Source organism: Artibeus jamaicensis, unplaced genomic scaffold, assembly GCF_021234435.1.
Source record: "Artibeus jamaicensis isolate MK-2021 breed Jamaican fruit bat unplaced genomic scaffold, CSHL_Jam_final contig_452, whole genome shotgun sequence".
NCBI classification, from domain to species: Eukaryota; Metazoa; Chordata; class Mammalia; order Chiroptera; family Phyllostomidae; genus Artibeus; species Artibeus jamaicensis.
In genome coordinates, this window is record NW_026521837.1 from 6,525,001 (window position 1) to 6,542,451 (window position 17,451).

The following is a 17,451-nucleotide window of genomic DNA, read 5'->3' on the forward strand; positions in this document are numbered from 1 at the left end:
CATGAGAGTGGGCTGGCTAGTTTGACATTTCTACTCAGCAAAACTTAATTTGAAAACACTAAGATCCTGGAGCCCTTTTTTTAAAAAAAATTCTTTATTTATTTATCTTTAGAGGGGAAGGGAAGGAGAGAGGGAGAGAAACATCAGCGTATGGTTTTCTCTCATGCGTCCCCTGCTGGGAACTGGCCTGCAACCCAGGCATGTGCCCTGACTGGGAATCGAACCGCGATTCTCTGGTTCGCAGGCCTGTGCTCAATCCACAGAGCTACTCCAGCCAGGGCCCTGGAGCCCTTTAAATTGTTCAAATCTAGCAGAGTATCTCTTTAAAAATATCACAACTAATCTTTGAATTTTTCTACTGTGCCATCTGTTTCCAAGATGAGTGCATGTGACCGTTCACCAAACACGTCTCCCGTAATAGATATATTGTGATCCTGAATTAACCATAAAATATTAATCACAGAACATAGCCATGGCTGTTTGATGCTTTGCAGCTCCCACGGGACCTCAAGTCTTACTCCTTTGGTTAGCACAGCTGTGTTCTGTGGCTCTGCCTTCCTCTGACCACTTCACCGACAGGAACCTCAAATGTGTCACTTTCCTGGTGCCACAGTGGGCTGTGTGAAATGGACAGCTAAAGGAGTTCTAGCTTATGGGTGACATTTCCTCTCACAGCATAGAGTTAGCATGGATGAATTCACTTATTTAAAACATGAGAAATGGAAAACCATTATGTATTTCAATCTTAACAAAATAAAAATACATTTTATCATTACTTTTCATGTAGAACAGAGATGAAGTTTCTGACCTATGCAACATGAAATGCTTAAGATTTCTCCTTTTTCTCTGTTTACTTTTACCCTATACAGTTTTACAACTTAAGGCTCCCATTCAAAAGTTATGAAATTACAGGTAATGCATAGTTCAATATAACTGAAGAATCAATAAAACCCACTATTTATGTTTTACTCTGAAATGATCTAAAAACACAAGGCTGTCTCGTGTTTTGACAGTTGGCACTCAAATATAAAAACGAGAAAGAAGCGGAAGAACCATGTGGTGCACGGCGCTACCCCCAGTCACATTACCTGCAGAGATAGTCAGTTTTGAGGATGCATTCACTGACAATCCCCAGTCACTGGTCTGGGAAACATTTTATATTTTAACCAGTAATTCTTGAGAAACAAAACAGACAAGGATATTGTAAAAAATTTTTAAGAGATAATAGAAAAGATGTGAGGCTTCAAATTGTGTTTCCTTTATAAAGAACCACATAAAATAAACGTGTTTTCCTATTTAGACCAGAATTTCCTGGGTGCAATGATTTTGATTTTAGCCATGTGTCTTGTCGAAAAGAGCTCTGCACATAAGTATGGCACGTCTCTCTACTAAAAATTAACCTGCCCAGGCCAGCTGACATCGCAGCAGGCCAGAGACAACACAGGGAAAGGCTGTGTGCTTGCTACCTGAACAATAAAGAAGAGCAGATCTCGGGGGAATTCCAGTTCAGACGGTACAGCACACGTGGAAATAAAGGGGATTCATGGCAGAAAGAGGGGACAGAGCTGGGACTAATGCCGATGTGGTCATTGGGACACAGCTACTGTCTGCTCAGCCAGCTGGATCCATTCACTTTACTACAGAAAACTGGCTACTGAGATGACTTATTTCTACAAAATCTGCACAGAATTAAGGGAGCTGAAGTTTTCCACATCTAATTTCCAACTCCATGTCACTTAGAGCCATCATTACTTGCCATAACGTCATCATGCTGGGTTCAAGTGCTCAGAGCTGCTGCACAGCCCACGTGGAGATGTCTTTACTGAGGGGACACTGTCACCACAGTGTTTTCTGGTGTTCCAAAATTCAATTTTAGAACATTGGTAGTCTTATTAAATTGTTCAATAGTCTTGCATGCTGTCAGCGTTAGAAGGAACCTTATTTGTCAACTTTATCAATCCAAATTTAACCCTTCAATTTCATATATCTGCACTGCCCCTATTTACCAGTTTAGTTAGCAGGCCTGCAATAGCCTCATTTAAGTAATTAATAAGTGTGTGAACCAGGACAGGGCTGAGGACTTGCTGACTTTGACCCATCCATCTGCACATTTAAATAGAGCTGCTTCACCAGTTACTCACTCATCCTCCGCTCTGCCTGCCTGTCTCGCATCCCTTCCACATCCCTGCCAAGGCTGTTACCCCTGCCCGCTTCCCTAACCCAGAGTGGGGGAGACAATAAGAAAGGAAGAAAGAGAGAAAGAGAGAGAGAGACAAGAGAGAGAGAGTGGCATGATTAGCCCTTGGTGAATCCGTGGGGGACCGACCTAGTAATTACTGACGGCCATGCTCAGAGCCATCCATAGTCATTACATAGAAACGGGCTCCAGTTTCCAAAGGGGCAAACTTGGGCTGTTTTTCCTGGAACTGTACTTGGAAACATTTATGGAAGATAGTACTAACATCAACTAACATTTACATAGTGATTTCTATGTGCCTGCACTGTGCGTATATTAGTTCACTTAATCCTTGCAACAAACTTACTTAGCAGATACCACTATATCTATTATTTATTATTTTTTCTTTTTAAAATGTTTTATTGATTATGCCATTACAGTTGACTGCATACCTATTTAAAGACGGTAAGTTGAGGCCAAAACTGAGACATTTTTACTAACGATGTTGGTTAAGTAGTGAAGCCAGGATTTGAACCCAGGATGAGTCTGGGGCTCTTAACCTTCATTGTCCACTGCCTGTTGGGATACCTAACTAGCACTGCTTAGAAAGAGGCATCCAGAGAGAAATGGGGAGACTCTGTTGTCTTGAATCATCATTTTGCCTCTTTTGGTCTCAGTTTTCTTACATGTATAATGGGAAGATCTTTAAGATTCCTTGCTTCTTCTCTATCATTCTTTTACAGAATTCTCTTTCCAAAGTTGCTTTCAATAAGCAGGAAGTGATGAATAAGATATATGAAATGTTTTATGCCCTTTAAAAATGATCCTTTTTAAATTTATTCATACAGTAGAGGAGAGAGGAGAGAAAGAAACACTAAAACACACTGATTTGTTGTTCCACTTATTTATGCATCATTGGTTGATACTTATATGTACCCTGACCAGGGATTGAACCTGCAAACTTGGTGTATTGGGATGATGCTCTAACCAACTGAGCTACCCAGCCAGGGCCTAAAAAATGTTCTTTTAAAATTAATTTTACCAGGACAAATCTAACAGAGTGGCTTACTGTTTAGGTCTCAGTTCTTCCACAAATGGATTCCCCCAAATCCACACGAATTGGTTGATAAAGAACACTCCAATTATGCAACTTTGATGGGCTTCAAATAAAGGATAGTACATTTGATTTATTTTTTTAAATCTGGAGAGTGGAAATAATAATAGCAATAGTGGTGGTGGTGATGGTGATGGTGGTGAGTGGGCAGTCAAATAATGTGCTAATCTAATACGGAGCTACCTGTGGGTAGGCATGTAGTACTCATCCGCCAACAAGCCTGATTAGACTCTGATCCTACATTCACTTTGAGAGGGTCCAACTCTAGGTAGCCTATGGCTCCGCCCATTCGTTTCATTTCGCTTTCTGTTTCCCTGGTCCAACGTGTCCTAGAAACCAGAGCATGCCAGCTCCACGAGGGAGCACACAGCACATGGCACCAGTGGGCGCCCAGTGAGCCTGTCCCCCCCATACTCTCCAATCCACTGGAGTGAGGGGTGTGAATTATGATGTGGGGACAGGAACGAACAAGCAAACCAAAAAACGGGGGTCACTCAAGGGTGGCTTGGAGACTGGTGGTGGGGTCCTGCAGGGGAATGTTGGTGTGCTGGTTCTGACAGCTGTCACTTCCATTTACACACCAGTCGGTCGCACTGATTTCGCATTCATGGTTTACACTGGTGCAAAGTGTGCTCCTTACTGCAAAGTCGCATTTTGTTTGCTTCACACTGAAGCTAAAAAAAAGATATTTTAATGATTGGATTTATTGCTCTCACTTTACTTCATGTAAAAATTTCTTTATTGTGACTATACGTACAGCTATGTTACTGCTATAATGTAATTTGGAATTTAAAATAAATACATGATAAAAAGGGCCACTGAAAGCAGTAGCCAAATGATCAAAATAACCTTGAAGTGAACCTATGTAGGTTTTTAAGATATGTAAGTTCAATGACAAATGTAGTGTTAAAGCATGTCATTTGATAAATTACATGGATAAGACAATTTACATTGACAGGTCTATTGAAATGTATTTTTCCCCAGCAAGGTTTTTCTTTATTCCATTTGGTTTCCCAATACAAAACAAAATTTTGGTGCCCTCATGTTACTATTATTTATCTGGAATAAAGTTCTATATACTAAGTAATTAAATAGTTTTAAGGAAACTGTAAGTTAACTTTCAACCACTCTGGAGAAAATTTTTAGCCTTTTTAACTGTTTTGAGAAAGATTACAAACTTATAATTAAACAAGATAAACATAATCAAAGTTAATTTTAGGAGGAGGAATCTACATTCCTTTTATACAGACTAAATAATCAAGATAATGGAGCTAATTTGAATTCTGACCAAAAATCCTACTTTTTATCTAGAGCTTTATGTTAGCTCACACATTACGAGACTATTTTTGAAACCCAAACACAGCATTTGTTTTGACTCCTGCTTTTTTCCTTTTATTTGGGGAACAGTGACTACTACGGTGCTGTATTTCTGAGGAGAGGAGATGTTTCTAATGTATGAATTAAAAACAGACTTGATTATTTCAAACTACACAAAAGAAGAACAGATCACTACCAGCAATGTATTAAAACAAAAAAAAACCCCTTCATTCCCCCCACCCCAAATCTATCGTGATCTGGGAAGATCTGACAAAATCTCAGCCCCACTGCCTAAGTACATGAGAAGAACTAGTACATGTGGAACTTAGACTAAAAAAAGAGGACAAATTGGAGTAAAAAACAGCTTTCCCTTCTCTAAGCCCTGGGTGCCAGGAATTGCTATTTTTCACCTAGTGGTCTTTTTAGATCATCTTTTGGTCCCTCACCTAATATCATTACCATAATGAGCACTTTTTGGTTAAAAAAAGGGGGGGGGGAGAGAAAACAAGGAAATCAAGGCACTTTTGAAGAAGACCGCGTTTTCATAGTCGTGATTCTCTGCTAAGTCATTGTGTTAAGCATGCTGAGGTTCTGAATCAGGAGCACGATTTCTCCCTCTCCACAGCCTTCAAATACACACTGCAGAGAGGCAGATGGGCGTTTATTTTGGACACATAGCGACGTGTGTGGATGCGGACACATGGATAGGGAAAGAACAGCAGCTTGGTGAAACTGTTCCAGCACCCTTCCTGAAATACGGCTTTGACATGATGAGGATACCCTCTTCTTCCTTACAAGTACATTTCTAGTGTTTTCACTAAAAATCTCTAGAAAAAACAATCTCAAACATCGTATCACAGGCATTCAATTAGAAGCACTTTTATTCAGTCTTCTCTTTAATAAGCAAATCCCTTATGTTTACTAACCTGCATTTGAAAAAGTCTATCCATAAAAACAAACACAGAAGCAAAGCAAACCAAAAAAGCTCTGAAAAATGGGAAGGAGATTTAATGAAGAAGGTCAATGGCTGGTGTGTAGTTGGGGGAAGATCGGTTATACTGAGGTGGAATCCTGAATGCATACGAATTCCTTAAGACCCTGCTTGGTACTGCTAGAGAGAAAAGGCATACACGCAGCAGCACTCCTGGTGAATTACAAAGAAAAAAAGGGACTGCAAGGTGACACTATGATAAAGGGCAAGCGCATTTTCTTTCTCAGACTGCAATTACTCTCGGCAGCACTTAACATGACACATCGCTATGCCAGGGAAAGGATTTTCGGTCGTTTAGAAATGTAATTACTTCTGCAATCATAGCTGTCACTCTCCCCCACACACGAGTGCACTTACATGCCTCTCATCTATGCTAATTTATACAAGCGCTTCCATGATTAAATCATCCAAGTGTCGGACGATCCTACCTGTCCAGCTTTTCTCATCGCACAATGCGGTCAGGTCCAGCTGGGGAACTTCCGGGACAAAGCTCTCCTGCTGGGCGTCGGCATCTGGAGTCCTCTGCAGTTTGGTGTCAGGTATGCTGGGGTGCTCCTGGATCTTCATTGTGGGGCTCTGCAACAACAGCACAATGTCTCCAAATATCTACTGCTCACCAAAACCCAAAAATGTCTGCAGCAATTCCACTCTGTCCGGATGAAACCTCCCAAGCCAGAGCTGCTGATGTACCCAGCACAGAAATCTAAATCATAGCCTGAGGCCCCCTGGACAGTAGCTGGCCACTTGCGTGCACAAAGCGACAGTCCATCTGCACTCCTTTAACTTTTCTTCGGTGAGAAAATGATTTCTGAGGGCTGCTCCTCCTGACAACTGCAGGCAGCTGACAGTCTTGATGATTACTGATTGGGGCCAGGAATGAGGGAAGGCAGTTTGTGTTTCCTTAAAGGAGCATGGCTCTCCAGACTGTAAACAACAGCCATCCGCTCCTGCCGCTGTGGAAGCAACATGGTGTCCTCTGAACGCAGACTTCTTTGCCCCTTGGGTAAACAGTCCCGCAAGGCCAGGAGCAGAGAGGCTGTGGACGCGCGAGCTCCTGCTGGCCCTACAGACTGAGATCAATTAAGCGGAGCTCACTTGCACATTCCCAGATTTCCTGTGGTTGTTTTCTCCCTAAATTCGGGGAGAACAGACTATTTATGGAGGAGCTCTGGGTATTAAAGCATTGTTGCGCAAATTTAAACAGCACAGAGGTTTGGCATCTCATCTCAGCCAGCAGTAAGAAATACAGACTCTGGAAATAAGCCAGAATTACACAGGGAGCACAACTTATTTTTTATTTTTTACATTAAAAGCCAAGAGATGGCAAGTCAGTGATGCATAATTTATATCTAACAAATATGCAACTCGCACTTGTTTCCCTTCATCTACTCTGAGTATTAAATTCTCAGCTACGCATGGTTGTGCTCACTGGTGGCAACTATACACCAGGCTAAGATATGAAAACCCTCCCCCAAAGGCTGCTATTTTAGCTAAGTGATTTTATATTCTAAAAATTGCAGTGAAATTAATTTTTACCTTGATCTTTTGATATCTTGTAAACTCAAACACTGTCACTCTCCCCTCTTTCATAACCTTATAAACAAAAGTGTTTGCTCAAATCTATTTCTCAAGTAGCACTTACCTGTACCAAAGTTTTTCTTTGAGATTTACTGGAAATTTATTTTAGCAAATATACCATCATTAAATGGAAAAGAAAAAAAATCGGGAAGTCATAAATGATTCCATAATGAGAAACAATCTTATGCTTAAAATAAAGCACTACTAAGATTCCTAGCTACTTTCACTAGCTATTCAACCCACTTTAATATCCCCAGGGGAATCCACAGGGCTTTTACTATTACGGTTCCATGAAATGATGTACAAAGAACTGGCATTTCTTCGCATTCTGGATAAAATGAAGTATCATCAATCAGTTCATGATGAGCTACCAAAGTCAGACAGGAATGCCAAGCAAACCTGAGACTTCAAGGCATTTTAAACATGCTGTTTGTCTACTGGAGGGAGGAAAAATCTGAGAGTATGCATTTTATACTACAAAAATTATTTGTTCCTTGGGCTGAATCCTAAGTGAACCAGGGCTGAGTGACCAAATCTGGCGCTCAGCTTTTTAAAAATTACAGGGTCAATCCTGTGTGTGTGTGTGTTAGAATCTGCACATAGCAAATAAGCATTTTCTTAATTAAGATTTATAACACTGTTATACTTAGAGACATAAAAAAGGTAAGAATATAGGAGATGTGGCAAGTTTGGCACTTGTTTCATGAGGAACATAATATGAGCCATTGGTGCCACATAGCAGTGGAACAGAAGTGGATTTTGCTCACAGACAGGCCTGGGTTTGAAGTGTTATGGACCTTCCAGCCAGAGTTTGGTGCTCTGGCTGGGCCCCTCACTTCTCTGGGCCTCCTTTTCCAAGTTTACATATAAAATGCCCATCACATCAATCTTGCAAAGTTCCTGCAAAGGTCTGAGAGGAGGCATGGAAGGTGCCTCAAGAGACACACGGATGGAAGCCATCATTCTTTTCGTTATTATCGACACCATATGGAGATGAGTAAAACATTGCCACATCTCATCTCAAAATGCCAGAGAAAGGAGTGGGGAAGAGGCATACACAATCGCAGTTTGAGATGAAATGCGCTAAAAGGGTGGAGCAGAATTTTAGATACATTATTAAAAAAATTAGAGAAAAGGACCACTTGTATTCCTGTCAGCAACAGCAATTTCAATCTGGACACAGATGGTGTGGGTGAGAGAAGTTGGGGAGGAGGGTCAAGTGCAAAGGCCTCTCTTGGTCACAGCAAGAGAAGAGGTTCCCAGTGGCCAGCCCTTGGGGTGAAGCACGGGGGTGGCAGCAGCAAGGAGGAGACTGAGCAAGGTGTCATATGCTGGGCTAAGTTTGGATTTTATTCTGCAATAGACAGTGGAAAGCCGCTGAAGGATTTTAAACAGAGTAATAATGGCAAAATATGTGTCTGCAGGCTGAGGCCCTGCGGACAGGAGCGGGTGCCGGGAGGCCAGGGGCTACGCCTCGCGGGCAGCCCGGGTTCTCCGCCAAACCAGTCGCTGGCTCTGCTCCCTGCAGGGCTGTGCCCTCTCAGGACACCCGGGAGTCCTGTAGCGCTTGACAAGACATGTACAATCCTGAGATGCCACATCTATACAAATTAATGTAACAATGCATACTTTTATGATGGCTACATCTGAATTAGCACCAATTTCAAAGAAAATTGAAAGTAGAAAATTTTAAATTGTCTTTCTTCAAAATACACGAATTAAAAAGTTTTTATTTTTAGAGAGAGGGTAAGGGAGGAAGAGGGTGAGAAACATCAATGTGAGAGAGAAACACTGATTGGTTGCCTTCCATACACTAATGAGGGGGCTGAACCTGCAACCCAGGTATGTACCCTGATCGGGAATCAAACTGGGGACCTTTGGGTTCACAGGAAAATGCTCAACCAACTTAGCCACAGGGGCTGGGCCATTCAAAACACATGAACTTTTATTTATTCCTTCAACAACATGGTTTTGGGCACCCACTCTATGCCGGGCTCTGGGTGAAATGTGCAAGCTTCCTGCACTGAGAGAGCTGACATTCAGTGGAACCTGTTTGAGTACGTTCAGTGAAGCTCTGATACAGTCTTGCTGTGATACAACAATGGACCAGCTTGTGGATTAGTGAGCTGCCCTTCAGTGTTTGAATAAAGTCTGGGAGTCAGGCATGTGGGAGAAGGAGAGAGTACTGCTCTGGGTAGGATGCTGTAACAGATAACCTGTGTAAGATTCTACTATTCTAACAAAGAGAAGGAGGTCAAAACTTTACTACTGTGTTTAAAAATAATTGGTCACATATTATATACATACAATCGGGCTGTCCATTATATGTCAGGTGCTTGAGATACGAAAATGAAATTTATTTACTCATTCATTCAAAAAACAATTTTTGTTCATTGGACAAAATAAGGTCTCTGTCCTAATAAATCATACAGAAGGAGGCAGTTAATAAAGAAAAAAATGTGAGGTAGTGATATGGACTATGGAGAAAAATTAAGCAGAGTACGAGGGATGGCGGAGGTAGGGCCAAGGTCTGCTGTTTTGTATTGGGTGGTCAGAGAAGTCCTTTCCAATAAGATGACACATGAGCAGAGACATGAAAGAAATGAGTGAGCGTGTCTTCTGTGGATAGAGCATTCCAGGAAGCAGGGAAGCGAGTGTAAGGCCCTGAAGCTGATCATTCTGTGTCCATTTGAGGACTAGCAAAGAGATCGTGTGTTCGGAGTCAGGGCTACCACACATGGGTGTTCAGGATGCTGTCTGTACTGCATATGACGATTCATACTGGAGACCGATGTTAACTCACAGGAGTCTCGGCCTCCTGGCTGATTTCCTGCACAGCAGTGGAGAAGTCCCTCCCACAGGAACCCCCGCCAGCTCGCACGGCCATGGACACACTTGGCATGGCACTCACCAGGACCCCCACGTGCTCAGACCAATCTGAGGTGGCTCTTTCACTTGCCTGCTTCTCTTAGAGGACTGATTCCCAGTTCTGGCTCCTCTGGTCTCTGAACACAATTCTCTCACCTGCGGCTGCAGAGTAGATTCCTGGTGCAGGCCTAGGGTTGCTCAAGGGACCTACTAATGCTGTTGAGTGGCTGCCCATGGGCAAGCGTTCAGCATCTGCAGCTCTGTACCAGGAAAAAACTACTCTTGCTTCAAATCCTAGCTTAGTCTGGGTGAGACACATCCCCAGATTGTTCCTGACTCTCTACTAGTGCTTATAATATAGTACTGCACTTGTTTACTGGCTTGTCTGTTTCTCCTAGCAGATAATTAACGTTAAATGTCAAGGACATTCTCAAATACCAAAATATTTTTGGTTTCAACTTCTGTTGTTTATACATCTCATAGCTTCACTAAATCAGAGAGCACTTAAAGTTAACTTCACAATTTTCAACTGAGATGTGACACACCAAACCCCTGTCAGAATGTGGTGCCATAGGAAAACACACTAAATTCTCATGTATTGAAATAAAATGGCTAGTTTGTAAGAGAAACAACAAGTTATGGCAGAGAGAGGATGGGGTTTGGAGTCAGAGACATGAGTTTAAATACCAGCTCACTGGCAGTAAGATCTTTAGTGGGTAAACCCCTTTGTACTTTAGCTTCTTTTTGCTAAAACAGGAATAAGACTTCATAAAGTTGTGAAGATTAAATGAAAAACATGTGTTAAAACAGCTAGCCCATAGAAATGGTAAAAGTAATGTTATTTTCATTTATACACTAACTTCCTTTCACATTCATTCATTTGGCAAGTGCTTATTGGACACACACTGTGTCCTAGACTCTGGGGTGACAGAGAGAGAAGAACTGTACCTATGAGGTGAGGGGTGTTAACTAGACTTGTGCTGATCATGCCACAATACATACAAATACCCAATCATGTTGCATACCTGGAGCTAATATAATGTTACACGGTAACACAGAACTTAGGATGGAAGGGAGAAACTGAACGTGCAAGTGCCAAACGCCATCTGCATTCTAAAAGAAATACCCAGTGTGCTATTGAGCAAATAGTGAGAGAGCTCACCTTGCCTGAGGCCTCAGGTGACATTCCTCATTCAGGTCAAGAAAGGGTTAACTAGCTCTGTCCAACCGATGTTTACTGGCCCTGTCCTGCTAGGCTGGGCTTTTTCTCTACCCAGACTTTATTGATCCCGCTCCTTCTCTGGCTTCAAATAGTTCTTTTTTAAAAAAAAAAATCCCCTCTCCTTTCCTGCATAGGACATGGATAACTAGCCTAGCTAACAGCTCACCAGAGCCAGGGATGAGAGAGTAGTGTGTACTGAATAATGCCATTCACACCAGAAGGAACCACACACTGTTAAGGAGGAACCACATGAAACCATTAACATTTACTGTTTGGCCTGACAAAAGAGTAAAATTTTCAAAATCCATATGAACTGCAAAGTTTTAGTTGCCTCTTAAGACTGGATAGAACTGGAAGTGAATCTACACAAATAAAGCTTTTTAGTTTTTCTGGTTCTAATATAATTAAAAACAAAATCCTAATGCTTCCATGAAATACAGTGCAGTTAAAATAACAGACTCATCCATTTCATAGATACTTGTTAATGAGTCTATTTCAGAACCTGTCTCAGACTTTCTCACGGCAAAATGAAGAATGCACCGAAGTTCCTGTGATCAATATTAATTCTCAGTCTTGACTAGAAGCCTTCTCTCCTTTCTCTCTCTCCTTTTTTTTTTGAAGCAGGATAAGAAAAAAGGAATAGTTTTTTGTTTATTATGAATGTCTTGTTTGTTATCAAAGGTATGCTTCTAAGCTCTCCTAAGCAGTAGGCTTAGAAAGCATAAAGAATGTAGAAATATCTTGAAAGAATTTAACCTTCATTAACCTTATACTACTGACATTAAATAACCTCTGCCAGATAATGTAATATGCCTTTCTGTAATAAATAATAGTTATATTTTGCTCTTTGCCAAAAAGATTAACTACAAAGTTATAGTTTTAATAGTATAGATTTTATACCAAAGCATATTTGCAAAATAACTTGTAACAACAGAATATAACTTACCAGAATGAATAAAATTAAAGCATAAGGTATAAACTCCATTTAAAAAGAACTCTGAAAACCTGTATTTTCAGCAAAAAATTTTAGAATCTAGAAATTGCTAGTTTTAAGGACAATCTCTCTTCCACAGCCTCAATTCCACTTGTTTTATAGCTGAATCCTTTCAGTTCCTTATTTAGTTTAAAAATAAACAAAAGAACAAGAACTTTGGATGCTATATGCTCAGGGAACAATGAGATAGGTTCTTCTTTTTTCCCTTAAATTATATTTTATTGATTATGCTATAAAACTTGTCCAGTTTCCCCCCTTTGCCCCCTCCACTCAGCCCCCCACTCCCTAAGGCGATCCTCACACCACTGTCCATGGGTCATGCATATAGTTCTTTGGCTCTTCTACTTCCCATGCTGTGCTTTACATCCCCATGGCTATTCTGTAACTACCTATTTGTACTTCTGAATTCTTTTACCTTTTCACCCACCCCTTGACCTCCCTCCCATCCTGTAACCATCAAAACATTCTCTGTATCTATGACAGCTGTTTCTGTTCTGCTTGCTTGCTCATTTTGTATTTTAGGTTTAATTGTTAATAGAAATGCATTTACTGCTATTTTATTGTTCATATTTGTCTCCTCCTCCTTTTTTCTTCTCCTTCTTCAGAAAGACCCTTTAACATTTCATATAATACTGGTTTGGTGATGATGAACTCCTTTAGCTTTTTCTTGTCTGGGAGCTCTTGATTTGTCCTTAGATTCTAAATGATAGCTTTTCTGGGTAGAGTAATCTTGGTTGTAGGTCCTTAGTTTTCATCAAGTTGAATATTTCTTGCCAATCCCTTCTAGCCTGCAAAGTTTCTTTTGAGAAATCAGCCAATAGTCTTATGGGATGTCTCTTGTAGGTAACTGGTTTTTCTTGCCGATTTGAAGATTCTCTTTGTCTTTAACCTTTGGCATTTTAATTATGTGTCTTGGTGTGGGTCCCTTTGGGTTCATCTTTATCTCCCATAGAGAGTTTGGGACTCTCTGTGCTTCCTATGTCTAGTTCCTTCACCAAATTAGGGAAGTTTTCTGTCATTATTTTTTCCAATAGTTTTTCAATTTCTTGCTCTTTCTGTTCTCCTTTCATCAACCCCATGATGCAAATGTTGGAGTTGTCCCAGAGGCTCCTTACTATATCCTAATTTTTTTTTGGATTTTTCTCTTCTTCTTGCTGTTCTGATTGGGTGTTTTTTGCTTTCTTATATTCCAAATTGCTGAGTTGATTCTCAGCTTAATCTACTCTACTGTGGACTCCCTGTAAATCGTTCATTTCAGTTACCATGTATCCTTCATTTTTGACTGGTTCTGTTTTGTGACCTTTTTTATGACCTTTTTTATACTGTTGACATTCTCTCTAAGTCCATCTGCTCTTCCCCTACGCTGGCTGAGCATCCTTATAACCAGTGTTTTGAACTCTGCATCTAGTAGCTTGCTTGTCTCCATTTTGCTTAGCTCTTTTTCTGGAGTTTTGTTCTATTCTTTCATTTGGGCCACATTTCTTTGTTTCCTCACTTTGGCAGCCTCCCTGTGTTTATTTCTATGTATCAGGTCAAGCTGCTTTGACTCCATGTCTGTAGTGTGGTCCAAACTAGTAGGTGTCCTGTAGGGTGCAGTGGCACATCCTCCTCTACCACTGAAGCTGGGTCCTTGAGGTACACCCATTGTGTGAGCTGAGTACACCCTCTTGTAGTTGAGCCATGATTGCTGTTGGCATGTCAATGGGAGGGATTATCCAGGCTAATCAGGTGCAAGGATTGGCTGTGACCACTGACCAACAACCTCTGTCTACGGTGGAGGATCAGCTGTGCAGGGGGCCCACTCCATAGAGCAGGACTTACTTCAGCAGGTCTCTGGTGCTCGCTGACTCCACTCGAGTATGTTACTTGTCGAGGTGGTTGGGTGGTAGTACTGTGACAGGGTCTGTAACTGTCCACTGGGCGTGTGCAGGATCTGGGGCTTCCTGGGATGTATAGGTCAAGGTCAGCTACCACCTGTGCTCTGTCTGGGGCTACTTGGCATAAGCTACAAAGCAATCTGTAGGAAGCTGCTACTGGGGCTGGGCTTGGGGGTGTCCCAGAGTGGCCAAATTGTAAACCAAGGCCAGCTGCTGCAAGGCCAGGCCTGGGGCTATTCATGTGAGGTGGCTTGCTCAGGCCCCATCCTGCTTGTTTGAGAGGATTAAAAAAATCTGAAATACGAGCAAAGACAAGCCCTTCATATGGAAAAGTTACTAGAAACAGCTTGGGTGGGCCCCAAAGACGGGTGGGGTAAAACCTCAGGAAATCATAAGGGTGGGACAAACACTGTTAGTCAGGTTGATGGAGACTCAGATATGGTACCCACCTGCTGGCTCTGAGTGGGCGGGGCTCATAAAAGGATCAATGGCCTCTGCCAGTGTTTCTGTAAGGGAGAAGGCTGTCCCCCGGCTCTCACTTTGATGACAGACACTTCACTTGCTCCCTGTATGCCTCTGGTGCCTTTCAACTGCTGCTCTGGTGCTAGAGTTCAGAAGTGAGTCTGAGTAAGTTTATGTGTGGGCCCTGAAAGAGGAACTGCCTACGAATCCAGCAGTTACTGTCTTCCACTGCCTCCATTCTACCTGTTTTTATGGCCAGAAGTAATGGGGACTTATCTTCCTAATACTGGAATCCTGGGCTGGGACCCCTTGCTCCAGATACATCTCTCCCAGTTTTTATCTGCCACACATGGGTGTGAGGCCAGCTCATTTAATGTCTCTGCTCTTCCTACCAATTTTGATGTAGCTTCTTCTTTAATTTCATAGTTGCAGGACTTCCAATCAGCTTGATTTCTGGTGGTTCAGAATAGTGGTTGTTCTGTAGCTTTATGGCAATTTGGAGGCAGTTGTGTCGGGAGTCATGTTTGCTTAGCCGCCGTCTTAGCTTTTCTACGCTGTCCCTTGTGTCACATCATTTTATGTTGCCCAAACATATTCTATTCTAATGCACACCTTTCTGAATGACCAATGAAACCATACTTTAGGTTTTGGCATTTTGGAGTGACTCTAACTTTGTGTTTCGTTATCAATATGTTAGAGTTTAATACAAACCACTTAAACTGAGATAAAATGGAAAACTGAGAACTCTCATTCACCATCTGAGATCACAGCCGACTTTCTTTTTGCATAAGATTAGTACCATAATCATAGGAAGTGGAAAGATGGGCAACAAAGGGATAAGCCTAGTTTCACTTTTCAACACAGTCATTCAAACATAAACACATTTAAGGCTGCAAACTGATTATTTAAAAAATACAGTTGCAGTTGTGTCTGCATTTGCCTTTGAGAAGCAGACTTTCGGAAAAGCCTGTCTTTACAGAGCACTGTTTTTTAAAATTTTTACTTGTTGATTTTTTTTTTTTTGAGAGGGGGAGGAATGGGGAGGGAGTGGAGGAAGGAGAGGAGGGAAAAACAGAGGAGGGGGAGGGATGGAGAAAGGGAGAGAGGGAGAGAGGAAAAGAAACAAGTATCTTTGTTCCACACACCCGTGCATTCATTGGTTGCTTCCTGTCTGTGTCCCACACGGGGATGGAGCCCACAGCCCTGGTGCACCAGCCTACAAACACCTGAGCTACCCAGCCTGCAGAGCACGGCTGAAGGTTAGTGTTCCTCATTCCAGTGGAAACACTGGTCAACGTGAGGAAGTCAAACCACCTTTCCCTAATAGGTGTCATTTGTTGTATCTTGCATGGATTTGAGAATTTAATAGACAATAATATTAATGAGGACAAAACTTGCCTTAATGGAAAACAAAATTGGATACATTATCATGTAATTTTGGCATCTCAATCTGATGCTGTAGGAGACTTGAAATAAAACATTGGCTAAACAGAATTTGAGGAGACGTAACCAAAATCTAGACTTATTTTCATCTCTGAAATTTGGAAATTATTGTGGTACTGCCAGAAAATCCATTAATTACTTCAGTTGTATAGTACATTCTAGAAAGTGCTACACATATTAAAAGGTAAACAATTATAACACACTAGAAACAGGAAAAGAGATTTCAAAATGTAAGATGGATCTTTTCACAGCCCTTCATTAATAATAAAATATTTCCTTCAGTGAAAGAAGCACACGCCTTCATGAGCAGAAACTCGATCCCACATCTTGTGGAGTGATCTCTTTTTCTCCGCCATTACTGCAGTTGTGAAAGAAAGATGATACAGAAAGCTAAGTCTAGATTTTAACTCACCACCTAATTTTACCTCCTGGCTGAAATTATCATGACAATGCTCACTAACAGCGAGTGCTGAAGGAGCGCCAACAGTGGTCTGAGCACTGACGGGTAACTGCGCATGTGAAAACCGCCCCGGGCACATGGAAGAAGGATTTGAGGTTCTCTCTCCATGATTTGGCTACAGCCATGGGAGCCAGCCACGAAAGTACCAAGGCAAATTGAGTTCTGAATGAAGTTTGGGTGCCAGCTGGAATTTATGAGTTCATGTTACGAAGTTCAACCACAAAGGTTACCCTGTACCCTTTTATCTCATAAAACATAATAGGTATAAAAGGGAAGAACTGAGAAGACCTTTCTCAGAGGCTGGCAAAGCAATTTGCTTTAAAATAAAGTTCAATGGCATGATAAGTAGGTGCTTGCTGTGAACACAGGAAGAGAGCAGAGAAAGGACAACGCCAGGAGGAAAATGAAACAACACTATCATGCTCTGAAGAAAAGCTGCTTAGGGACAAGAAAAGCATGTCAGCTTGCTGCCTGGGTCCCACAGAAGGCAGCTTAAAGGAGCGGAAATAAGAGATGAAAGGAATGGCTCAGAAGCTGAATCTGGCCGGGTCAGTGAAGAAGCATACAGGACGAGGACTGAATAGAGAAAATGAGGAGTCCACAGGGTAGGGAGGGGATGGCCACTGATTTCCAGCAATTTTATGCCAACTCTGACACGAATGTGCGTTTTTCTAAGAAGGGGGTCCGCAGCTTTCAGATTTGTGAGCAGCTAGATTATAGGAACCGGCTGCAGCTGTTATTAAGTCCCAGCTCCTAGAACAGTCCCTGTACCTAGTAGGACTCAATATACAGTAAATTCTGGAATTAATCCTTGAGTGAACTAGGTCAGTGCCAAACAAAGATTAGGAATCACTGGGTTAGAGCGAGAGTTCTATGTGTAATTAATATATCAACAGTCAGAATCCAAGAATAGGTTGAGAAAAACTTCTTGCCAACCATAGAAATGAAG

At 41.6% G+C, this 17,451-nt stretch overlaps 1 protein-coding gene across 11 annotated transcripts in view; it reads right to left on the reverse strand.

Annotated features, from left to right (window-relative positions):
• FAM13A (family with sequence similarity 13 member A) overlaps window positions 1-17,451 on the reverse strand; it is a 291,012-nt gene that overhangs the window by 24,614 nt on the left and 248,947 nt on the right. For all 11 annotated transcript variants that reach the window (XM_053666331.1, XM_053666328.1, XM_053666326.1 and 8 more), the window contains one exon: window positions 6,027-6,174. In XM_053666331.1, coding sequence (XP_053522306.1) covers window positions 6,027-6,174 — 148 coding nt within the window. The remainder of the gene's footprint in view (window positions 1-6,026; window positions 6,175-17,451) is intronic.